Source organism: Chaetura pelagica, unplaced genomic scaffold (genome assembly GCF_000747805.2).
Source record: "Chaetura pelagica isolate M959 unplaced genomic scaffold, ChaPel_1.0 scaffold90, whole genome shotgun sequence".
Classification (NCBI taxonomy): Eukaryota; Metazoa; Chordata; class Aves; order Apodiformes; family Apodidae; genus Chaetura; species Chaetura pelagica.
In genome coordinates this window covers 12266145-12292178 of record NW_009953496.1, presented here as the reverse complement: position 1 = coordinate 12292178, position 26034 = coordinate 12266145, and the positions used below count along the sequence as shown (strand labels likewise).

The 26034-nt window shown below is 38.2% G+C and overlaps 1 protein-coding gene across 1 annotated transcript in view; it reads right to left on the bottom strand.

Moving 5' to 3' along the window:
* The window catches only part of MYT1L (myelin transcription factor 1-like), a 135079-nt gene extending 111923 nt beyond the window's left edge, over positions 1-23156 (bottom strand). Inside the window, exons 1-3 of the mRNA XM_009999169.1 lie at positions 23102-23156; positions 22887-22920; positions 22501-22563 (exon numbers count right to left, since the gene is read on the bottom strand). Of these exons, the coding sequence (XP_009997471.1) occupies positions 22501-22563; positions 22887-22920; positions 23102-23156 (152 nt within the window). The remainder of the gene's footprint in view (positions 1-22500; positions 22564-22886; positions 22921-23101) is intronic.
* Positions 23157-26034: the final 2878 nt, after the last annotated feature.

The window sequence follows — 26034 nt, the reverse complement described above, 5'->3', positions numbered from 1 at the left end:
TCAGAAGAGCTTGACTCCAGTCTAGCAATTTGCCTACTGAATTGCAAGAATAAACTCCTTCAGCTGAGGATGATTTTCCATTCATATTTAAATGACTGCTTAAAGCATGTTGAATTACTATCAGAATGAGAAGCAAACCAAGTGGACAGTGATAACGGTGAGGCACTAGAGTCAAACTTCTTTGTGGGAAATTATTTTTCCTGTCTAAGCCACACTCGTCAGGAGTCTTTTCTACCCCACAGAAGTCCCACATAGTGCCTGTGTACTGTCCTCGAACATGGAATGTACTGAGTTGAACCTTCCCAGACTGTGAACTATAAAGAACTCTCCTGGGTATTCTAGTCACTAAGCTATTGAAGAGAAATAAGTTGAAGTGCAAGAAGTATACGGAGTTTTTTTAGCTTTCATTTCACAGAGATGGCTAATGAAAGCCTACAAAATAAAGCTAAGACATACTGGTTTTGGTGTTTCTACTCAGCTGGATTAAAATCCTCTGTGCAAATATCCTGCTTGGTATCAATCCCAGTCTAGAAGACTAATTTACCCAAATCTGCTTTGCAGGAGCCTTCTGGCAACTGAGACAGAGCCTTGAATACTGTTTCAGAATTAGGCATCCTTCTTGCAATCACTGCACTGCCAAGCACCATAGGATCTAAGGCCACTTACAGAATGACTGCCCTCTCTTCTATCTTCTCAGATGGAGTCAGGCACTAATCCAGAGTCAGTGCTTTGGAAAATCTGTGTTTCTATCCACATTTTGCACACTTACATTTTAGTGAAAGTGGATCCAAATTACTAGGATTTTTAATCTATTTAAACTATAATTAAAAGTAAGAGATATCTTTTGAAATACAATACATTAATCTCTACAGTGCTGCTGTGTTTCAGACTTTCCTATGATTTTTCTGCTTCTGATTCAAGAAATCAGATTATTACCAGCAGGGAGTGCTTTTATATGTGTGGTGTCAAAACACATCATCTTTACTTCATTTATTTGTACCAAATAGAAGTGTATTGACTTTTCAGATTTGGAAGATATACAACAGTATTTCAGCTCAGTGAAAACTATACATTTACCTGAACAGGTACAAGTTAGACTGAGTGACATGTAGAGCATCCCATCCCTTTTTTCCTTCTGGATTTTCAAATATTTGTGTACAGTATTATGCAACAGTAAGAAAAATCACACAAGTGCCCAGAAGCCTGCTGGATCTCAAAACGTCAAGGTAGAAGAGGCGATATTTTCTTCACAGCACTTTCAAAAGCCACACTGATCCTTTTGCACTTCAGAGCCTTTTTAAGCACTTGAATAGCCACAAACATACCACAGGTCCACTCGTGTACAGAATTATTTAACTAAATAACCCCTAAGGAAAAATCAGTATCTTTACAAAAGAGCATTGCAAAAAGGATTTATGAGTAACAAATAACATGAGGATAGAATGATGTGCCAGAAGTAAAGGATGGATCCCAAAAAGTTGTGTTTTGGTTTTTTTTAGAAATTCAAATACTGAAATGCATATTTTTAAGCAAAACAAAGCAGAGTAGCTTTGATTATGTCAATACAGGTACAGTAACTTAAGCCAAAGTGAGAATCTTTTATTTAATCAGATCCTATACATCTCTGATGTGAAACACCTCCCCACCCTGCTTCACTGAGACTCCAAACTGGTGTAACTGGTCCTGTGATGAATGGTTGGAAACTTACTGGCTAATATGCCCTCTGGCTGGCAAGATCATTTCACCCATCACCAAAGTATCAGCTCTTGGGACATGACAACTGAAAGGAAACTTTCAGTTTTGCAATACTTAACCCATTTAAACAATAAGTTTAATTAATGGGTTGAATCCAACAGCTGTTCAGTGGAGAAAGGTGAGGCATAGTGATGTATTTTTTGGTGTTGTATAAATCCACAGGAAAAATCTCAACCCTGGGGAGCTCATTTAAAGCAAGATTTTAAAAGTAAATGTAAGAAATGATAAGACTAAAAACTTACGTGGCAGCACAGGTTACCAAAGTACATGCCCTGCAGTTGTAGATTATTCAGAAGTATTTATATAAATGAATCAATATAACATCTGACTGCCCCATGACTTATGATATCATGGATGGTGTTCATCTCTCACCTACCTGTAGACTTCTAAAATCTAAGTCTATACATGTCATGTTGAGCTCCCTTCATAAGTCTGTATAGAGAAACTGGAACGTCCTGGGAGGTAACTTATCTCACCTTTCTTAGACACTGCCTATCTCTCCACTGAAAGTATAAGGAGTTAATGGTGTTTAACTTATAATTCTGCCCCTTAGGAATCTGATAAAGTGGCAGAAAATCAAGCTTTTTTCTCCTTTTTTTTTTTTTTTTTTCTTTTCTTTTTAATACTGTATGTTCGTCCCAACAAAGACAGTACTGAGCAGATTTTAAAACCACTCACAATACTTTTATGAAGAGAAAACCAGAACACTGCTTCCTTCCTTTCCACAGCTGCTGTATCACTTAGCATGAATAAGTCCCCTCCCTATAGCTCAGCTATCTTTTCAAGACTACCTGCATGATTCAAAGTCAGTCAGATGCTGTAGTTGCACTCTAATCTTAGAATGGCAAATACCCAACTTAACTGTTTGTTCAAGAGCCGGAAGCCACAACTGATTATGTCTTGTTGCCAGACCCTTGAATACAGGGACTGATCATAGAAACAAGGATAGTGGAAAGAGCACAGGTTTAATGACTCATATTGATTCATTAGATGAAATGCATATAATCTAGTTTTGCTAAGTGGCTATTGATTCTGCACACTTCAATGTTGATTTAGATGTAACCCAGACACATAAAAATTGAGAACATGCAGAGCCACTGACCACTTCTGAACTAACTCAAAGACCACTGACTTCTTCAATAACTCAAAATCCTAAAGTCCACATTTATTTCAGAAATTTAAACTAGAATAAAAAAGACATTGGGAAAGAAAACCCTCAATTTTTCCACATACAGACAAAAAGGAGGTTGGCTACATTGAGCTAAATCAAATCAGTATGTAGAGCTGCGAAGGTGTCCAGATTTGTGTCTTTTCAGCCTCAGTGGTAATAAAAACTCTGTTTGCAGGCAGAGGGCAGGGCAGGTTTCAATTTATTTATTTTTCATGAAAACATGATAGCATAAAATAGGAAATGTTCAGAACCAATGATTCACCAATTTGAAAGGGTTAGAATATACTACAAGAGTGCATCTGAGTTACAAAAGATCTTTGCATAGTCACAATGTTTGAGCCTTGGACAGGATACGAAATCTTCTATTCCAATATTTTAAACATAATTGCTTTTAAGCAATTCAGATGCTAAATTCAAGCCTTCAAAAATCAAGGGAAATGAACTGCTGGAAAGCAAAGACGATTCATGTAGTTTTACTGTCAGTCATTTAACAACACAGCTAGATATGTATTAGCAGAATCACCATGCCCTGACACAGATTCAAAAGATCGTATTTAATAACACAGCGGGTCAAACTGTCATTCTAGTGTATACTTAAGTATTGAGCAATAGAGTACGCCATCATTTTGTCACATTTCTAATGTAGGGCTACTAGAATTTGACTATCAGCTACTGATTCCTATCACAAATAGTCTTATCATCATCTCTACAGAGATAAGCAGTGGCACTGGCTCCCAACTTCACTTTAACTGTGAAAGATAAACGGTACAGAATTAACAACTACGATACACCCATTTCCCTTTAACTATAGCAATAGGTATCTTACCTCATCCAAAAAGCTAATGGTTACAGACTATAACAAGTGAAAAGTAATAATACCATGGAGCAGGCTTCTAACACAATAATGGTTTCAGTATACATCTGAAATTACAGAAAAAAATGACAAAAACAAAGTGATACAAGCTGGAACCACTTCAGTTCCCACCTCCAGCATAAGTGACAGGATACCATTCTTTGTCTTGCATGGCTGGTTAGGAGTCATTCAAGTGTGAAATATACTAAATTCTTGTTGTTAGAGGATTAAGATGTTTAAATCTTTCTATTTTGTAAAAAGCAAAAAGATCGAGCCTTTCCATAACACAGAGAAAACATTATTATTCTAGAACGGAATAGAAATGACAGCGCTCTTTCTACTTTATTGCATTATGGAGGTGCAGCTGGAATTGGTTTCTTAGTAGAAATGTTAGCCTTTATTAATATGCATTTAAAAATACTATTACACAGGAAATAAAAGTTTATCCTTCATATTAATTTTAAGGGTGCTTTCTTAGCGGGGTCTACACCAAAAAAAGTTACCATAATAATCTGTTTAATGTAAAGAGAATTTCTAAAATATCTTTATCATTTTATCTCCTTGAGACTAAGTTCTAGGACAAAATCTTGATACCAGCTGTTGTGCTTGCCAGTTTACTACTGCATACAAAGTTATAAGCACACATTTATAACCAAGACTTTACGTTCTTTGCTTTAGATAGACAAGGCTATTTTAGTATTATTTAATTTTCAACAGTCATTAGAGTCCCTGTTAGCAATTCCTATCAGAGATGTATTACAACAATCTGGGGTTCTAGACCCACACAATTGTCCTCCTTTAACTTTTTCTCAATGTGGTCGTAAAGGGGGCACATGCTTAAAGTGACACAAACATAATAGCATATGTTTTTTCACCCCATGTAGTACAAGGCAGGTATTGTGGATTGTTGTTGTCACCTCTAAGAAGATGCTGCTACACACTCCCCACCTCCCACTGACTTACACACTGAAAGGTGCGGATTTGCTTGTGCTAATAAACTACCGAACTAGTCCTTTTCTGCAGCACATAGAAGCTGCTTTGTTGTAATAGCAGGAGGTCATGCAGGTAGCCTTTCTACTAAGATACAGATTTGTATTAAAGAAATTGATTGGCAGGTTCAAAGGACAAAACTGTATCTCTTCTATTCAGTTTATTTTTTTTCCCCTTTTTTTTTTTTTTTTTTTTTTTAATGATTAGAAGCATTATAGATAATCTGGTCTGAAAATGAAAGCTTGCCTGCTGGCTTAGTCACATGATTCCAAACCCCAGATGTCTAGATATGGGCCTAAATGGCTCTACCTTAATCTGGTCTTTTTTGATATAATTGATGAAATGAATAACACCTGTTCAGAAGAAAAAAATAAAATAAAATCTAACTGGATTCAATCACATTCTAGTCCAGAATGGTGAGGCTTCAACTCAACTAATATCACAATTAAAAAAAAATACTACAGTATATAATGTTACTTTTTATAGCTGACAGTGAATTCTATTAGACTGCAGAAGAGTCTCTGAAGGCAAATGAAAATAGCCTCCCAAGGGAGTGGAAGCCCCACACAGCATGATTTAAATGTGGCAGCTGGGTTGTGGGTGGAAATGGCAGTTTCCATTGAAAATCTGCTGCCAATATACCTCCTATAGCTAGATTTCACAGGGTAATGTGGCAGTTATCCCTCTCTGAAGTTCAGATACTCAGTTTTAAAAAGAAACGGTCAAGGACTGAATAGAGGAACGTCCATAATGATGTACCGTCCAAGGACCTAAGGGTAAAATTGGGAAATGGAGGGAAATACCAACGTGTAACAGGAAGATGACAAGAGGAGGAAGAGATTTTTTTAGATTTGTAAGATGAGAGGCAACTTTTTAGAAAGTGTATGCCACTTCAATGTCTACTTTTCATTTTTTTAATAGTTTGAAGAATTCGATGCTTAACACATGTCTCATTGCAAGTTGGTTAGCAATGTGTTCAGCATTTCAAAAATGGTCCCTATATATTTGGGGCACATATCTATAATAGGAATAGTTGTGACAACATTAAATGTCAGCACACTTAAATTAAAAATACTTAAATTTAGCTGGCTAAGTGATTACTTAGTGATTAAATTCCCCAGTGGTAATTTACAGGTATATAAGCCTGGAATCACAATAGTAAACATGTTGACTGTAGTGTATCTACACTAAGAAATACCAAGTACCATGAAAATAATGTGTCCAAAATCACTTTTTTTTTTTTTTTTTTTTTTTTTTTTTTTTTTTTTTTTCTTTTCTTGTTGACATCTGCATTGTACTTGAAACTCTGACTTAGGCATCATTTTGAAAACATTACTTGTAATCCAAGAAGACACTCTCGGATGCAGGTACAAAAATCATGCCTGTACTATGGATAGATACTTAACTGCTCTCTGCTTTGATAAATGCAGTGTTATACTATTCTCTGTCTTTTAAAAATAACTTCAGTTGAAACAATTATTAAAAAAATGTAAAACCCTATCTTTTTTTTGTAGGATCAAATCAACGTCTTACGGCTCCAAATCTGGTTCCTCTTGAGGAGTTCTTTAATGATCAAAGTAGAATTTTTTTACTCTGTTTTCTGTAGAAAACCTCACAGTCCCTGCTGTCCACAGGCCTGGCTTAAACAGCTTGGGTGGAAGGTAGCCTCATCCTAGTCAGTCCTTGTCTGTCATCCCTTCTGTATGGCTCTGGCTTGAGAATTAAGAATATATTTGGGCCCAATCAGACTGACAGAGAAACTGAAAGGTATGTTGCTTCCTGATGTAGCATTCTCATTGTTGGTGCAGGATATACAACTATCAGGACATTTTTCAGTGACAGGGGATGTGACTGCTGTACTGTCCATAGAAATCAGTGCTATCCCTGCATGTCAGGGTGAGCAGAGAATGCCTTCTGTGCCTGCTGAGTCTAAGGATGCTGAGACAAGCACACACAGTCTGCCAATCTCATACATTAAGGCATGCAGAAAGTGTGGAGCAGCACAGCTTAGCTAAGCTGGCAGCACTTCTAGGTATACATAGATAGGTTTTCTGTCACAAGTTAGGACATCTACAGACTCAAGATTTTTGTTGATTCTTCTCTTGGAGCTGAGTACTTAAACTCTATTTAAGTTGTGCTCTAGAAGTTTGTGTTTGTATTTCATTTTTTGTGACTAAATGCTTTCTGTGAAAATTAGATGCAGAAATTGAACGGTGGAAAACTTCTCTCATTCTCTAATAACAGGCTAATGTACTAAACAGAAGGTGGGTCAGGTATCAGAAGACATTGTAGTGTCCATAATACCTAGGGGGTTTTAAACTTAGAGATGATAAGCTGCATAGATATGATGACACTTCAAATTATGTGTCATCATGCCAAGTTAGACAGTAATTTAACCAGTATCTAAATCTTCCCTTACTCTGCACCCGATAACTCTAAATTTCCTTCCAACCTAAAAACTAGGGAATTTGCTATAATTTCTGGTTTTCAGACCAGCCAGGAAATTTTTGTCTTTCTAGGAAGTTTTTTGGGTCTTTTTACAGACTTTTAGAGCAAGATAATTATAAACTGCCCTGGTGTGAGATTAATAAAATTCTATTTCTGTTTACACAACAGATCAGTTCAAACCCTAGTATACTTATTAATAAAAATTAAAAATTGCTAACAAATGCTAACAGTGATGGTTCTGTTGTAGTTCTACCTGAGCTGTCCATCAGACTGATTTATAAATTTGACTGCTATAATTTCCAATGAACAATCAAAATCATAGTAAGCAGAAAAAGCTAAATGTTTTACAGTGTTGCTTTAATGCTGACATTTTAAACATTCTATTTTTAGCCAACGTAATTTTAATTATTCAGTCCTTCCTCCTACATCCTTTTAATAACATAACTGGAAGCAGCAAGCTTCACTTCTAAGATACGAAGTTAACACGGTAGTCAGAATTTATTTACATTCTTTCTAAAATGGTATTTGTTTTATAACTGACTCAGTTTCTGAGTCCATCTTTCTCTGTGATCTCTTTAGGTCTTACAAGCTAAGCAAAGCCAGGCCATGTCAGTTCTGAGTATGTCAGTGTTTCCAAGGAACACCTAGGTGCTGCAGAGACAGTACTGTAACTCAGAAAGTAGTACACTTTCCTTACCACTAGAACCGAAACAAATTCATAGCTTACTATTGTGGAAGGGACAGAAAACTGTAAAGCTGGTAATACCTTATGTCACATGGATTAAAAAGAAGAGCTAATTTTCTCTGTTTTAAGAACCAGAAATGTTATATCCAAAGTCCTGCTCAAAGTAGTGTAATGCAATTAAATTCTGTCAGAATTATTCCTGCATTTTCAGACAGATAAACAATTTTTTCCCCCCACTTTCTATCCTAAACTCCTATGCACTATAATTGCTCCCTGGTAAAAAGTTGCTATGACCATTCTTTCAAGCCAATGTGCTATTGTGAATGCATTACAACATCGTAAGCCATATGACCTCTGGTATAATTTGTAATCCAATACTTAACACCACAAAATGCACTGAGGCTACTGTGTTAACATTTGTGAAATGCCTTAAGAGTTGAAAAAGCCTCATGAGCATAAAATACAGTTACCGTAGTAACTGCAGAGCAGCCATTCATCTAGTTGGGACTTTGTATCTTCCTTTCACAAAGTATGTGACATCCAGAGGCTTCTCTGACAAATAGGTTTCAAAAACATTTTTTTTTGTTTGGTGAACAGCAAAATGCAAACATCTTTAAGACCAATGTCAGAGAATATTCATTATGTATGTCATGATATTTGACATATCTTCTTGTTTGAAATTACTATTTGCTGCTCCTCGTCTCCTGAAGTAGTCCTTATGGTTACTAAGAACCAAAAAAAACATTAATCCTCATTGATCGCCATAGACGAAACCATGCCCAAGCAAGATCTACATTGAACAGTGTATCATTAATTCTACTGCATTGTTCTTATTGTCCCTGCAAATAGTCAATAGCAAGAAATTATTTGCTAAGCTTTGTATAAATGAACTTCTAATATATGAAGACTGGTCTGAAGGAAAAGGCACTGGAGTAGAATTCAAAGGCATGACTCAACTTCTGGCTGTGACGCAAATTTCTTGTGTGGTAGTCACGAACTCCTGGTATACCAAAGGAGAGAATGCATTGCAGCCCTCAGTTGCTATGCATAGCTGCACAGTGAAATTCTAACATCCAAGTGAGGTATGTCTGCTCCTCTTCTAATACCTAGGGACATGTAGACATTTAACACACAGCTGAATTTAGCCACCGTAATCTGGACTGGAGAAAGATATTTTCTGTAGTGGGGAATTTCCACTACAAGAATTAATCACCTTAAGCCTTTATTTTTCTTACAGGAACAGAGATGAACTCAGTCTTTTGAAGGGGAGAGTTAGAGGAGGAATCACGATCCCAGACTCAGTCACTATCTAATCTAGGACATACAGAAACTTGGGTAAAATTAGTTTTTAATATCTTCTTTTGCGAGAGGTAGCTGAAACTTCATCCTACACCTCTCAGAAGACTGCTTGCTTATGTGGTTTTACAGTAATCTGGGTTGAGAGTGCCTTCTCTAATACTTAATGTAAAAGAAAACATTTGCACGTTCTTTACTACCAGTGAAGGATTAATTCCATTCCTCTCTAAAATGAGTGTCTGTCTTCTGTATGAAGCCCTAATGCTGTGACTGTGAATAGGGTCCTTCTTTCTCTAAGAGATTACTCAAAGTTACAAAATTATATTTTCCCTATTCCTTTTGGATATATTATTGTCCATAAAACAGGAACGGATCAAGAAAAGAGAATACAAGCATCCTGACACCTTAGCTTCTTTATGGTCAATGCAATTTCCCAGAAGATGGGAAAAACTTGTCCTAACTCCTATTGACAAAAACTAAAATAGTGTATGAGTGCCACGTTCGTATAGATCACAAACTGGAGGTCTTTAAACAAACCTGCTACACTGAAGCAAGCAGGTAAGAGATGAGAGATGGACTAACTTAGGATGACATAGGTATCAAGGTGCCCAAATTAATGCTTTCTGGTAGAACACTAGAAGTTTGCATAAGCTTAGTGCAGTGTTTAAAGTACAGTTCCAGTTTGACTTCAGAGTGACAGGAAGATGAGGGTCCACCATTTGGACTGGGTGACTCAAAGCAGAAGTCGAATGCATGCCAGTTTTTAGCTCTAGACTTTATTTGGAACACCCATTCCCTCTTAACAAAATATAGGTAAGAATTTCTCCTGGAGACATTATGAGAGTGAAAAACAGTAGCAGGTGCATCATTGGTGGATTTATTTCATGAGTATCGGTTCGACAGAAAGTATTGATTCACTACTTATTCATCCAGCTTGGTGGCCTGCTCATTACGCTAAACAAACAAAAAAAAATGGATGGCAGAGAACTCTGTCCCAGCTCCAGGAAGCTGATCTTAAAGACCTGTTTTAAATGGCTGGTTTTGGCATTTAAAGCAAATCATATCCTGTCCTGTCTCATTTGGCTTTATAGTTTAACCAATTTTATCATAAATCATAGACTTAAGACACAGGCCTAATTTCAATCACAGGAATATCTCCTCTTAGGCATTATAATTCTTCTCCACTCTCCCATGTGTATTTACAGCGTGGCACCACTGGTTCTTGCAAATAATGAAAGGACATTAGGTTCTGCAACCCCTTTTCACGTGATCAGCATACTTCAAGATTTTCTTGGGAAGGTAATTCAGGTGAGCACCCAGGAAACTAGCTTGGTGTGTCCACTCATCTGATTGAAGTTACCACTCTTTACAGTATTCTAAGCTGTGCAGTGTTGAGGATGTCTTCAGGAGCCATCTTTCCCCTGGGCATTTGATTCTGTACAATGGATGTATTTATTCAGATTTATTATTGTCATCACAGATGGCTCAGGAGTACCCCTCCTTTCCCTGTCCTGAGCTGACATCACCAGATGCAGTACTTCATAGCAACCTCTAATAAGAAGTGATGTCCTTGAAAGCTCTGTCTCAACTTCTTGAAAAACTTCAATGTAAGTCTTTAAAGACACATTACAGTGTATTTTTAGGGGGAAAAGAACCCCACCAAGCTGTTACTTTTTCTCTTTCTTTCCTACAACCCTTGTTTTTGTTCTCTCACTTCTTTTTACTTCTTGGTGCATCATTTCTCTCCTTTTTCTACCTATACATCTATGTGGATTTTTCTGCTATCAATGGTCTAGTGATCTAGAAGATGCAGAAGGCAGATGGACGTTGGTTCCTGGTTCCTTCATATTTGAGCTGGTTTCTTGTTTTCTTCATATTCATTTGCTACCCAGTAATACTTAGGGTGCTTGATCTCATAAAATACGACTTTTTTGAAAAAAAAAAAGATAACAAAAATGTTGTCTATTTTTTACTTATGTAATTTCCCTTGCTCCTATTTTTAATGATTATACCAGAATTCAGATAATTTTCACTGAGATGGAGAGTAAGGGACAGGAAAATTACATATTCTGATAGCATGGGTGCCACCTGTGGATAAAACTTTTTCAGTCATTTATGTTATTTGTGTTGGCATTGGCACTGGAGAAAGAAGTAAGATGGGTTTCCTTGTCTATCCTGCTACCAGTATTCACCAGAAAATCCTCCTGTCTCCAAAGCTCTGGCCTGGGGTGCCTCAATCCACAGGCCATTTTTCAACTACACACACAGTAGCTAAACTGCTGCTCAGAAGAACTGTTGGTAGGATAATGTAGGCAGCTTTGTAGTACTCTTAACCCAGTGCACAATGATGCTCATGGCTTCTCTGCTTTGGGTAAGGCTAATAGCCATGAATGCATTATCACTAAAATATACATTAATAGATGTCTTAAATACTGCCAGCTTTTAATACCTTTTAATCAATATTTTTACATATATGTTGTTGAAGTAATTTACAAAGTATTAAATAAGGAAACTAGAGTTGACTCTAACTGTAAAATTGTCTTATCATTACAAATCACTTGGTTTTGTTCTATCCTCCAGAAAAATGTTTTGACCTGAAAAGCACTGAAATTTAAGATTAGACTTCCTCTGACATGAACTGTTATTTAACAAATCTTTATTTAAATACCAGATAAATATCAAAGACATTTTGGGCCGAGTGGTTGTAATAATCCCCCACATATGCTTCTATTTTTACATCATAGGATGCCTGAAATTCTGTTTACAAATGGGGAAACAGAGGCATGTAGAGATGAAATGTGTTGCCCATTGTTTCAATGTTCTCAGCAAAGCTACCTGGCCAACCAAGTCAGTTTTCCACAGGCAAAGGATAAAAATGTACAGCTACTTCCAAGATCTTGTTCGAGAAATTATCTCCCCACTATTACCAATGTTCTGGTGCTTTTTGTGCAGATTTTTGTTTGTTTGTTTGAAGATTTGCTTGTTTGTGTTTGTTTGTTTGTTTGTTTTGTGGGGGTTTTGTGGGGTTTTTTTAATTTAATTTTATTTTATTTCCCATACCTTCTGCATGGTCTTCAGTTATTTTGTGGCTGGTGGCAGCATCTTCAGATAGATCCTTTCACAGAAAATACTGGCTGTAAGTGCTTCCTTTAATGAGAAACATAACCAGAATCTCCCATTTGAACAAGATCGTATGATTTGAGCAACATACAAGCCTGGAGACTGACTGCAGAAGGTGCATCCCAAACCTGTTGTTTGCTATTGCTGCACAACTGGGTCAGCACTCTCCATGCTGCTGCCTCTTGACTTTATTCACTGCCCCCCTTTCTCCTTTGTCAGGCTAGTACTTCTGCTAAATGCAGAGCTTGCAACTTGCTGCCTCTGAAGTTGCTATTCCCAATCCAGACAGTGGTTGCAAGAATTGAACTGTGTTTTTTTTGTGCAGTCACCTCTAGACAATGGCCACCAGTATGCAGAGCCACATGCCAACTGCTGGTGTATATTTAGTTGACATTTCAGACCCAACATTGCACCTTTCTAATCATTAATCAACAATCAGACAAAGGATATATTGCTGAATCCAGACAGCAGCCAATACAGACCTCTAATACATTATGGATTCTCTGTCAGCACATTTATTTATTGTTTGCAGTGTTCTATTTGAAAATCCCTATGCTCTTTCACTTATTTATTTATTTATTTGCTTGCTTACTTATTTCCCCTTAGCTGGATTTAACAAAGCCCTAAATAGCAGATCACTTTTTATAAAATACATTTATAGTATTATTCTTGGTATTTACCACAATTTATTAGAATCTTTAGCAAATATACCACTAAATGAAATAGAATTAAATTGTATAGACACTGTCAGAGTTATGTTTTCTACTCAGGTAAAGATCCAGTGAATCATTTTATAATTATATAACACTACAATAAAATTAGACTACCAGCTTAGGGAGAAAAGAATACACATTTGTCTATACTTCCAGCATTCAGGGGGATTTTTCATAGTATAAAGGCAAGCAACAAAAAACATCTCACTGTTCTGTGGTTAGGCTTTAACACAAATGCATCGGTGGACCTCAGGTTCAGCACAGCATGCTCTGCTATCAAATTAATGTTAAAATATGTATGTCCTGGCTTCTGATTTATAATATCATTGACAAATAGTAAAAAGGACAGGCATGCCATAAAGTTTATGGATGGAGTGACGACATGCACAATGATGCCTCATAAAGAATAAAGGGGGAAAAGTTATTTATTCTTGTGGATTCAAGAACTAAAATACAGATAGACTGGCTCCGTGCACAGAATTTTTCATAAATATCCCACAGTGCACCCTGTTGTACAGCAGCCATACATTAATTAGAGCATTCAGCAGACACTGCAATGTGTTACACTCACCCAAGTGAATCTTCATTTTTCACATGCAGGGCCTAACTAATTAAAATCAGCTTTGCAATTAAATGTGGAAAATTGTGTTAAACTTTCAAGCGTGGTTTAGAAAAAAATGTATTTATTTTTAGGGTATTTTATTTTGATGCAAATGAATTCTCCATCAAAGTGAGACCAGTAACAGGGAGGTATGAGGATTTCGCTTTTTTGTATTATAGATGCTCCTCTCAGTTGCAAGTTGCAATGCTCCACTATCTCTCTGCCAGTACCTGGCCCTGTTCCAATGCTTTTAGTGAGTGCTATCTGTCAAGGCATGAATAATACAGCCCCTAGGCTGTCGGCAGAATCCAAATGAGGCATACATCAGGAAGCAAGCACTCGACTTTAGCTCCAGAACATGCTCCTGTGAAGACAGGCAATTATTCACCCACGGCTGCAGCCATGGCAATCAAACTGGTGGGTGAAAAGGTATATGAAATGAAAAAAATTTGAATAAGAAATATGGCACAACAATCCACAGAAATTCAGTAATTTTCTATTAAGGAAGAGACATTTGAGTCTTTTAATTCTGAAGTTTGGGAGCCTGATTATTTCACTCATTCCGTTCTAAAAAATAGACTAAACTACAGTATATAATGTCAAGGCATTATGTGGAGCTTTTCATAATCAAAGCAGCAATGCTAAACTCTAAGGTATTTATAAATTCAAATAAATCTGTTGTATGAAGTGACAAATCTCAGGCTCAAAAATTGAAAGACAGTTAAAACAATTCGATCTGTATAATGTAATAGAAACAGAGCCAGACTAGTAAAGCAACAAAGAACTGGTTGATATAAAGAAATGTGGTGGAAAATTAAAATGCAACATCTTTCATAAGGTTAGGGACAATTCATATACTACAAATCCAAGCATTATTTTATGATCTCTTTGTTTTTGAGACTAGCTTATTTTTGCAAGATGCTGTATCAGTTATTAATGAAAACAAAAATCCTTTACAAATGCAATATGAATGAAGAAAAGGCATGCAAATTTCCTTGGTCGATGAAATGTTTAAGTTGCTTTATTTCATCTGAATTCTTATTTTCAGCAATCAAATTGAAGTTCATGACATAGCGAGAGCTCTATCAGTGTTTCCATTTTAAATCTGAAGGGTTTATCATTTGGCCTTAGCAATTCTTTCTTCACTGAAACTTTATGTATATTTTTACAGACTAAGACTGTGTTTTGCTTTAATTTCTATACAATGGCTTTATTGGCTTTCAAATATGCACTGATATATGCATTAAAAGGATCCTAAATACACAAAGTGCAACACTGCCAGCCTAAGATTCTTCTTAGGGCTTTTATTTGCTACAGTGTGTTTCCCTCTGAATGTGGCATTTGGCAAGTGATTAATCCATTACAGAATCTAATTGCTTTTGTTACTTGAGAAAAAAATTAAACTATGATGTTAAGAAGCTTTTAAAATAGACCACTGCATGCAATGCATTAATGAATTCTAGTAAGGTTTTTTATGATGTGTCAACATACTTACTTGGGACATGATATAATGTAAAAAGGAAAATGTTAAATGCATAGCAACAGTTGTAGGGTGTAATATTTCTAAAACTCATTCACATCTTCTCAGTAAACAACATAGGTCAGTTTGTGCTCAGTTACTGTACAGTAACTGGGAATTGCACCTGCAGAACTTAGACCAGAAGCTGGTCTCTCTTTTGCATTTCTATTTGAATACACAGAATGTGAACCCTGTTGTCTTTACACTTGATTAATGAATCCTGTTGTCTTTAAAGTTGATTAATGAAACTGGCAAAGTTCCTACTAATTACAATGAAAAAACACTTGAATCTATCTCTTCCTTCAGACACTTAGCCGACAGGCGTCCTGAAAACACAGTTCTGAGACCACTCTCCTGGTGTGGTTTGAGTAACTGCTATGTACCCAGACGGATTGCTCATAGCTAGGAGTATTCAGGGATCTGGACCAAGCTTATTGTTCAAAATAGATTCACATCTCTGAAAGTGTAAGAGTACTGGTCATTATTATTGTGCTATGCATAATGGATCCGAAGAGCTACCGTGCGAAGAAAATAAACAGTATCAGGAGCAGGATCTGATTCTCACTCCTAAGATTTTAATTATTTCATTGTCTCTATAACTGTCTGAATGTGGCTATGGCATATTTTTTTTGTTTTCTTTTCAGATCTTTCACAACTTCTGGTTTTCTTTTCAATTTTTAGGACTTGATAGTGCAAAGATACATGCATTTATTTAACTGCATGATCTGTGAGTAGTACAATTGGCCTTGGATGCCTGGAAACATAAATGCGTACTGAAATCCTGTCTGTGTAAACCTTAACATCTAGGCACTGCCTCATGATGTGCATCACAGACAGTGCTAGGGGATCCACAATAGTTTCAGGTTTCTAGGTATGATTAAAATTTAAAAAAAAAAAGAGAAAAAAAAAAGTCAAAAAAACACATTGAGTCTGTTCTGAAGAATGTAGGCACACCACTTACCTTTAGGCACTTACTTTCGGTGCCCAAACTGAGATGCTAATCTTTCTGAACTTCTATGTAGTCACTGGAGAGAGATGCTTTTGCCAAGTGCATTTTAGAGATAAAAGAATCACAGAATCACAGAATCTTAGGGGCTGGAAGGGACCTCGAAAGATCATCTAGTCCAACCCCCCTGCCACAGCAGGATCACTTAAAGTAAATCACACAGGAACGTGTCCAGGCAGGTTTTGAATGTCTCCAGTGAAGGAGACTCCACAACCTCTCTGGGCAGCCTGTTCCAGTGCTCTGTCACTCTCACAGTAAAGAAGTTCTTACTGATATTCACATGGAACCTCCTATGCTCCAGTTTGCACTCATTGCACCTTGTCCTATCATTGGATGTCACTGAAAAAAAGCCTGGCTCTGTTCTCCTGATACTCTCCCTTAACATATTTCTAAACACTGATGAGGTCACCCCTCAGTCTCCTCCAAGCTAAAGAGACCCAGCTTCCTCAGCCTTTCCTCATAAGGGAGATGTTTCACTCCCTTAATCATCTTTGTGGCTCTGTGCTGGACTCTTTCAAGCAGTTCCCCGTCCTTCTTCAGCTGAGGGGCCCAGAACTGGACACAATATTCCAGATGTGGCTTCACCAAGGCAGAATAGAGGGGGAGAATGTCCCTTGACCTACTAACCACAGACTTTCTAATGCACCCCAGGATGCCATTGGCCTTCTCAACCACAAGGGCACATTGCTAGCTCATGGTCCTCCTGTCCACCACGACCCACAGGTCCATTTCTTCTACACTGCTCTCCAGCAGGTCAGCCCCCAACCTGTAACGGTACATGGGATTGTTCTTCCCCACATGCAAGACTCTACACTTGCCCTTGTTGAATTTCATAAAGTTTCTCCCTGCCCAACTCCCCAGCCTGTCTAGGTCTCACTGAATGGCAGCACAGCCTTCTGGTGTGTTAGTCACTCCTCTCAGTTTAGTGTCATCAGCAAACTTGCTGAGGTCACACTCTGTTCCCTCATCCAGGTCACTGATGAAAATACTGAACAGTACTGGTCCCAGTACCAACCCCTGAGGGACTCCACTAGTCACAGACCTCCAACTAGATTCTGCCCCATTGACCACAACTCTCTGACTTCTTCCTTTCAACCAGTTCATGATCCATCTCACTACCTGATCATCAAGACCACACCTCCTCAGTTTATCTACGAGGATGCTGTGGGAGACGGTGTCAAATGCTTTACTGAAATAAAGATAAACCACATCTACTGCCCTACCATCATCTATCCACCTATTTACTTCCTCATAGAAGGCTATAAAGTTGGTCAAACATGACTTTCCCTTGGTAAAACCACATTGACTGCTCTTAATGGCACCCTCATCCTCGATATGCCTAGAGATAGTGCCAAGAATAAGTTTTTCCATCACCTTTCCAGGGATGGAAGTGAGGCTGACCAGTCTGTAGTTACCCACGTCCTCCTTCTTGTCCTTCTTGTAGACTGGAGTGACATTTGCTATCCTCCAGTCCTCAGGCACCTCTCCTGTTGCCCACAAATTACCAAAGATGATGGAGAGTGGCCTAGTAATGACCTCCACCAGTTCCCTCAGCACCCGTGGGTGCATTCCATCCAGACCCATCAATTTACAGATGTTCAGATTGCTCAACTGATCCTTAACCCAATCTGCATCTACCAAAGTGAACTGCTCCTTCATCCTGACTTCTTCTGGGGCTTTAGGGATCTGGGGCTCCTGGGGAGAGTCTGCAGCAGTAAAGACAGAGGCAAAGAAGGCATTCAGTGCCTCTGCCTTCTTTAAATCCTTTGTCACCAGGCCATCCCCCTCATTCAGCAGTGGGCCTATACTGCCTCTAGTACTAGTTCTATCTGCAACGTATTTGAAGAAGCCCTTTTTATTGTCCTTGACCTCGCTAGCAAGATTTAGTTCCAAGGAGGCCTTAGCTTTTCTTATTGCCTCCTTACGTCCTCTGAGAACAGTCCTATATTCCTCCCAAGTGGCCAGTCCTTCCTTCCATGATCCATAGATTCACTTTTTCCACTTGAGTTTGCCCAGCACTTCCTTTTTCCACCACCTCGTGAGCCAAGGCTGCCACTGACAGTCACCACTTCAACCAGACCCTCCTTGTTGGTGAGTAAAAGATCCAGCAGTGTTCCTCTCCTAGTTGGTTTGTCCACCATTTGCATTAAGAAGTTATCATCAGTGCATTGGAGGAACCTCCCAGGCTGTGAATGGCTGGCTGTGTAGGCCTTCCAGCAGATACCTGGGTAGTTAAAACCCCCAGGAGGATCAAGGCCTGTAGTTGTAAGGCTGCTTTCAGCTGCCTGTAGAAAGCCTCATCAACTCCTTCATCCTGATCAGGAGGTCTGTAATAGACCCCCACAACTGTATCACCCATGCCAGCCTGCCCCTTAATTCGTACCCACAGACTTTCCACTTGCTTCTCATCTGCCCCTGGACAAAACTCAACACATTGTAGTTGCTCTCTCACATGAAGAGCAACTCCACCACCTCACTTCACTGACCTGTCTTTCCTAACAAGGACATAGCCATCTATGACCACATTCCAATCAAGTGAGCTGTCCCACCATCTCTCTGTAATTGCCACCAGATCATAACCCTTAGACTGCACACAGACCCCTAACTCCTCCTGTTTACTCCCCATACTGCCTGCACTGGTGTACAGGCATTTCAGGGAGCCAGCTGAGCACACTGGTGGCACCCTTGGGAGGCAGAAGGACTTCTCGTCTTCATTAATACTAGAACAATGCTCCACTAGTTCAAACCCAGCTACAACCCCCTCCCACTTTTAATCTAGTTTAAAGCTCTGTGAATGAGCCCTGCTAACTTCTGCCCTAGGACCCTTTGTCCCTTGTGGGAGAGGGTCTTCCCATTCAATGCCAGCAGGCCCGGTGTCCTGGAAATCAAACCATCCAGGAGTTTTGTCCCCCACACCCATCAAGTCTAGTTTAAAGCTCTCTCAATGAGCCCTGCTAACTCCTGGCCAAGAATAATCTTCCCCCTTGTTGACAGCTCTATGCCATTGTTGCTAGCATACCTGGTGCCCTGTAAACATCTCCATGATTGAAAAACCCAAAGTTCATCCGATGGCACCAGCCTCTAAGCCATACATTAATCAGTTGTGTCTTCCTAGTCCGTTCAGCTTTTCCTGCCACTGAAGGAACTGAAGAAAAGATCACCTGTGGCCCTGATCCCACAAGCATTCAGCGTAGTTCTCTGAAATCCCTTTTCATCACCCTGGGACTTGCCTTGGCAACCTCATCAGTGCCCACCTGCATGACCACTAGTGGGTAGTAACCAGAGGGCTGCACCCGGCCTGGGAGGTTCTCAGTAACATCAGTGACCCAGGGGGGCATATAGGGCCCTCAGTTCCCCTCAAAAGAGAATCTCCTACAACAATTACCTTCCCTTTGTTCTTAGCAGAGGCATCCTGCCCTAAAGTGCCCTGCAGAGAAACCTGTCCACATTAGCTATTAGCATGCTCAACTAACAAGCTAAAACGAAGCACCAAACATTAGAGCTGAGAGCAAAGTACCAGTTAAGTCACGTAAGGTTTCACTTCAAACCAAATTTGACACAAATAAAAAAAAATTTAAAAGATGGAAAATATACAAGTTTTTACTGCTGCTACCCTAAGTAGTACCAGTCTTGTGTTTTCAGACACCTCAGAGGAAACATCAGTGATGTGTAAGGCCTGCTTGTTTCCCTAACTAGCCCTAACATTGTAGCTCTTTCATAATGAATAATACAATTAAGGTACAAAAGATATGACAAAACTCTCCTTTAACTTCTGATATTTTATCAGCTGAACAAAATTTCATCCCCTGAATCTGTCTGAAAATTTGAAAGGTTCTTTTTATTTAAGTTCAAGTTAATGCAGTATCTGAACATGGTTTTCCCTGTCACATTGGTATTACAAGGAGAAAATTACAGTGAAATACCTTCCCCCCCCCTGAAATTCCAGAGACTTCAAGATGTAGAAGAAACAGAATTCTGGAGAGCTCTGACTACATCTAGTGGAAGGAAATACATTTCCTTCCTAATAATGAGCTGGTCTGGTACAGCAAATGGATAGGTCTTAACCTCATTAAAATGCTCTGTAGGTCTAAACAGAACTGAGCTAGGCATAAGCTGAGATATGCAATCCCCTGAACACATACAATTTTTAAGACAGTCAGATTTCATTGGAAGAAATGTTTGAGGGTCTTTCCCACACACATAGTAAAATAGAAAAAAAATAATAATAAAAAAAAAAATTTCCTTTAGATTCCTCCAAAAACTTAAATTCACCAAGTGTTGGTTGGTATATATAAAGAAATTGCTACTCTTTTAGTAGTGGTAGTTGATTAGTAGTTCACTAGTACGTTGTCAACAAAAAAGAGCTTGGTGATTTTACATTAAATAAGTCATTCATTAGTTAAATATATTTTGATTAGTGGACTGGCAATCAGAGTGACAAGAAGATCTAAAAACCCCACAAATTCTTCAGCCAGAAAAAAAAAAAAATAAATTAATATATTTCCAATTTTTATTTTTTGCACATCCACCCAAAATTTCATTTAATTAACAGCTCTCAGACTCAGTCTGTTCGTGTACCGACATACCGAATCATGTCAAGAAAGCAAAACATGGAATTAACATCTCAAAACTACATGCAATCTTCTCAAACCTCACATCTGTTCCCTTCCCCCTCCCCAAAAAAGGTGATTTTACACAAACACAGGAACACGGATCAACATGGATCAAAGTTAGAACAATTAGAAAGAGAAGTCAGATATTTTTGTAAGCTAGATAATTTATTTTTGTTCATTTCAAGACTCCCGTTTTTGAAATCTGCACACATATCCCATGAAGTGTAAAGAAATGTACCTAGTTACAATCTTGTAACTAGAAAGGGCATTATTATTATAATGTCATTTAACTGTTGATTGCTTGTGAAATTTCTGAGGGAAAAGAAGGATTTGGTGCCATTCATTAATTACTGATGAGGCTTGTACTTAGTAAAGAAAATGGGCAAAAGAAAACCATGCTTTGAAATGAGAAATGGTAAGTAATTTAAGAAGAATTATTTAAGAAGAATTCAAGAATGATTTTGGTTACTTTTCCTGAATCAGCGTTCCAATCTAACCAAATCCTTCAAATGACCAGAAAAATGCTACCACTTCTGTCACTAAACAAAAAGACTAAGAAAATAAATTGGAATAATTATTTTATCTTTTATATTTTTAAATGTAATCCAAACCAATTTTAATATCAGGTGTATCACTTTTCTTGTTCTAATTTTGGAAGTATTCATAGACTTCATTCACCCTTAGGATAAAAAGGAACTTGAGTGGACTGAGTGGCACTGAGTGGACTGACATGTCACTGTTCGATGTCTTTTCCTGTTTCAAATAAATGCCTTAACCACAAATAAATAATTTCAATTTAACTAATAAAAACCATATGCCCTCACTACAAAGCAGGTACCAAATTTGGTGTGAAATATGTATTCTTAAAAACACCACAAGTGCTTTAAAATCTGAATATGTCCAAAATGAAAAAAATCTTAACAGTTTCAGGAGAATATAACATTGGTTTGAACACACCCCCTCTATTCAGAAGAGAAATGGCCAAAACATCAGCCTGTTTATCTCCTACAATGGGCTGCTGTACAAAATATGTTAAACGAAATGCACAACATGTGAGAAAAATTAATGTATTCTAGACCTGTTAAATTTTCAAAATATTGCACAAGAAATTCATAGACAAATTATTCAGGAAAGCAATGTCATTTATACAGATATACAACAGTATTAAACATTGACATTGCAGACACAGAACCATAAAGATTGAGATCTAAATGAATTTGAAGCACACATAGTACATGTAACATATGCTACCTTGATATAGTATTAACCGTAAACAGCTAAAAGTGTTTTCTTAGAGGAGATGCCTCCACAGATCATAGTTTTAGAAACTGAGGTAAAGGTATTTATCACTATAATATAACATTTGAACCCAGCAGGCTTATTATCACCCATCTGTCTTAGGCTTTGGCCTTTTAATATAACCTGTTTATCAAACTTAAAATGTTGAGAAGCTTGTTTTTACTCAGCTGGGCCAAGTTTTAATTTGTATCACAAGAGCAAGAGAACAGTATGAAAAATCAAGGTAAGATTGACAATGAGAAAAGATGTCCTCAGCAAAAATGTGAGTTAGATTTTGTGTCATTCAGAAAAAAAAAAATAAAAAAAATAATCTGAATGGCTTCCAGAATGTCTAATTGCTAATTTTTATCATTGTTTGGTTTATCAAGGTCATGCCAGCTAACTTGTTTACCAAATAACTTCACTAAATTCTGAAAAATTACAGATATTACCTTCTGTGCCTTGCATATTTGCCACTAACGTGACCACTGCCATCACAGCCAGGCGTGGGACAGCTGCAAAAGATAGAGACTTAATTATATAGGTGCTAGTGTGCTGCAGAAAGATTACAATAAAAGCAGGCCGTAGGTATTACAGAGATGGAGGGCAACAAAGACAGGAGGAGAAATTAAATAACTGAAGGGGAAAAAAAGAAGAAAAAAAAAAAAAGAAAAAAGAGGGGATGCTTTTTATTAGCAAGTCTTGAGGGAATTAATTTCATCAGTGCAGCAGGGCATGAGCAAACCACCAATGAACTTGAAAGTGCATTATACCCATTAAAAGGCATGAATTTTTCTAAATTGCTAATGGGGATACATTTTACACTCGGAGCACTAACCTGAACAGCTCTTGTATGGCTGGTTCCACGGGAACTGCAGAGAAATGGAAAATATATAAAAATTTATCATCTATTACAAGTACCCCTCTCCTACAGAAAATTACCAGAAAGGTTGCGTAAAAGCAAGGGTCAGAATGAATCGTGCAAAGATATTCTGGAGGATGAAGGTCACCTTGAGCAGGGCCTTGAGTGATTTACTGAAGCAAGAGACGTACCTCGAACACCTTTGGAGCGTGTGCGATGGCGCTTCTCGTCTGCATCCACCTCCATCTGGGAATAGATTAGCAGGCAGTCAATGTTCTTATCCTGCATGCACAGACTATCAATGTACAGACTGATAGAGTCTCTCACATAATTTATTGACACAATTTTAATTCCATTTTATCCTGTAAGGGAAAGTCCACCTTACAGAGGATTTTCAGGATTTATGTTTATTTAAAAACAGAAAACATGGCAATTTCTGCTTTAATCAGTCTGTTTGCATGCCCTGCTTTCATAGCAAATTGTGTGCATCTAAGTGCTGGTTCCTCTTTCAAAGGATATTTCTGACATAAAACCCTGATTACTCCCATATAATCTGAAATAAGGATTCAACAGATTACTATACAATTTAAAACTAAAGTCAAGGAGTCTGACACCATGGGTCCCTTTCTAACCAGACACTTTGCAGTGGGAGAGAGAGGAAGAAACAATAACTGAAAAGGAGATAAAGAACCATTGTTAGAACTTCAAAGATTTTGTGTTATTTAATAAGGCATTACAACTTTTGCCCACGTGTTTCATTGTTTAGATGTGTTTCTCAGGTTTCAGGAATGGGCTTGCTTGCTACATATGGTTAAATCTTTACCTTCATTTTGTAAACAGCATGCCTATCAGATGTAGCTTTCTATGCAGTAATAAGTGTACAGAAATCTTAAATATTTACCAGACAGAGGCAGAGCTGCAGATTAGACCTCAGAAAGCATCATAAACACAGTTCTATAGTAATCACCATAGAGCCACATGGTTTCTTGTGATCTTTCATGTACTGCTGTCACCAGACTTTCATAGGTAAACTGCATAGGCTAGCTAGAGTTTACAGTTTTGTAGAACACAAGCAGATTGCACTGAACTATACTGAGAGACTGTGTCAGGGAAAATATATGCAGTATGTGTACCATCAGCTCCTTTGAATGGGGAAGAACGAGATGGTAAAATGGATCTGCAGTTGCTCATACATAGAGATGATGTTGTAAAGGTCAGGAAGAGCAGAAATTAACCATGAGGCTCTAGTTCTCCCAGAAAAAAAAATCAATCACTGGCTTAGAGCAATATCCTTGGATTGATATGTGGTAAAAATGTTATGTATCTTGTGCAAAAGCATGGAAACAGGTCCAAATGACTTTCAGTTAACCCTTTAATCACCTAGCTTTCTTTGGTGGGAAGACACTAACGGGGAAGAAATCAAGGGGTGCTTTTACAGAGCTCCCTTAACTCATTACAAAAGGAGGAAAGAGTCAGCACAATAAAACTTGAGAGGTACAGGGATTTCGTGGTGTCACGGTTTAATGCTCAAACCAGGACAGGTGAAAAGAAAGGGTCGCTCTCACAAAGCTCACAAAGCAGTTATGCTTCTTGGTAGTCATCATCTTGTTCCTGGTAATGTAATTTCTTTCATACTAAATTGATGATCTTCTAAAATAAACAGATCGCAAAAGCTAATACAGCACCAGCCTGCACTAGGGAGCTTCAGTGCAGTCTTCTGATGGGGACCTTTGCATATCTTTCAGTGGGTTTCATTTTAAAATTAAGACACCTACATAGAGTATATACATTAGGAGCATAAGCTTCCATTATCTTCAACCAACGGTGCTATCTGAGATACCATAAGGTATCCCACCAAGCCTTCACTTGTCAGACCAGTAAGGTACAGAAGGGTACAAGTAGGTCCTCTGTTATACCTGCCAACCCTGTTTCAGATAACATCTGGCATCAGAAATGGTACCAGCTGCCCATGCTTAGGACACTGAACTTATGCCTAGTTAATAAAGCCACCAGAGCCGGAGAAAAAAATTCCCCCGATCAGCTGCTAAGTGTTACTTCGGACTGCACAAAATCAGTCTCTTGGCACCTGTGCCCATACTGTCTTGCTCTCCATTGATTACAGTATGAGATATGGCATATCTGTCGATACCTACTTCAGGCATCTAAAACGAATGTTAAACTTCAACCCATCCAGTTGTGTTTAACCTGCACCTTGGGTTGACACTCCAGCTGGCTTCTCAGATCCTAAGATTTGATATGCATTTGAAGCTTTCCAAGTTGCCATATCAAAGCACAGAAAAGCATCTTTGGAATATAAAAATTACTTGCTGTATTATTATTTTATTTTTATTTTACTAGTAAGAAAACAGTGCATTTTGCTATTCTGTTACTCCTGTAATGTGTAAGAATGTGACAGGAGATCAGAAGTGGAGTTACTTGATCCTCAGCCTACTATATTTTTTTAAAAGTTTGGAAAACATTATCTAGCATCATTTGTCACCACTGAAAAATCTGCTGAAGCAATTATTATGATCTTAATATGGAAATGCTGCCCCAGTTGTTATGATAATGTGTGTAAATTTAGAAGGGGGAAACTACAAAACAGATTTGCCTGTCTTTGTAAACCAAAGTAAGCACTTCAATTCAACAATGCTGTGAGTACTTTTTTAACTAAACTGACAGGCAAAGAAGAAATCACTAAAGTGGAAAAGCCAAGATAGGATCCACACAATCCAGATCCAGATGTAGGTTAAAGAAGTGAGAAAATATTTTAAAAGCTGCAGGCATGTAGTGTTATTCTCATTTTTGTTGTGCATCTTACATAGCCTGCTGCTTCAAGAAGGATATTGAGGTGCTGGAGCAGATCCAGAGAAGGGCAACAAAGCTGGTGAAGAGACTACAGGTAAAGTCTTACAGGGATAGGCTGAGGGAGGTGGGGTTCTTTAGCCTGGAGGAGACTCAGGGAGGACCTCATCACTCTCTAAAACTTCCTGAAGGGAGGTTGTAGTTGGGTGTGGGCTGGGCTCTTCTCCCAGGCAACTAGCAACAAAACAAGAGGGCATGGCCTCAAGCTGTTCCAAGGGAGGTTTAGGTTGGATATTAGGAAGTATTTCCTCACAGAGGG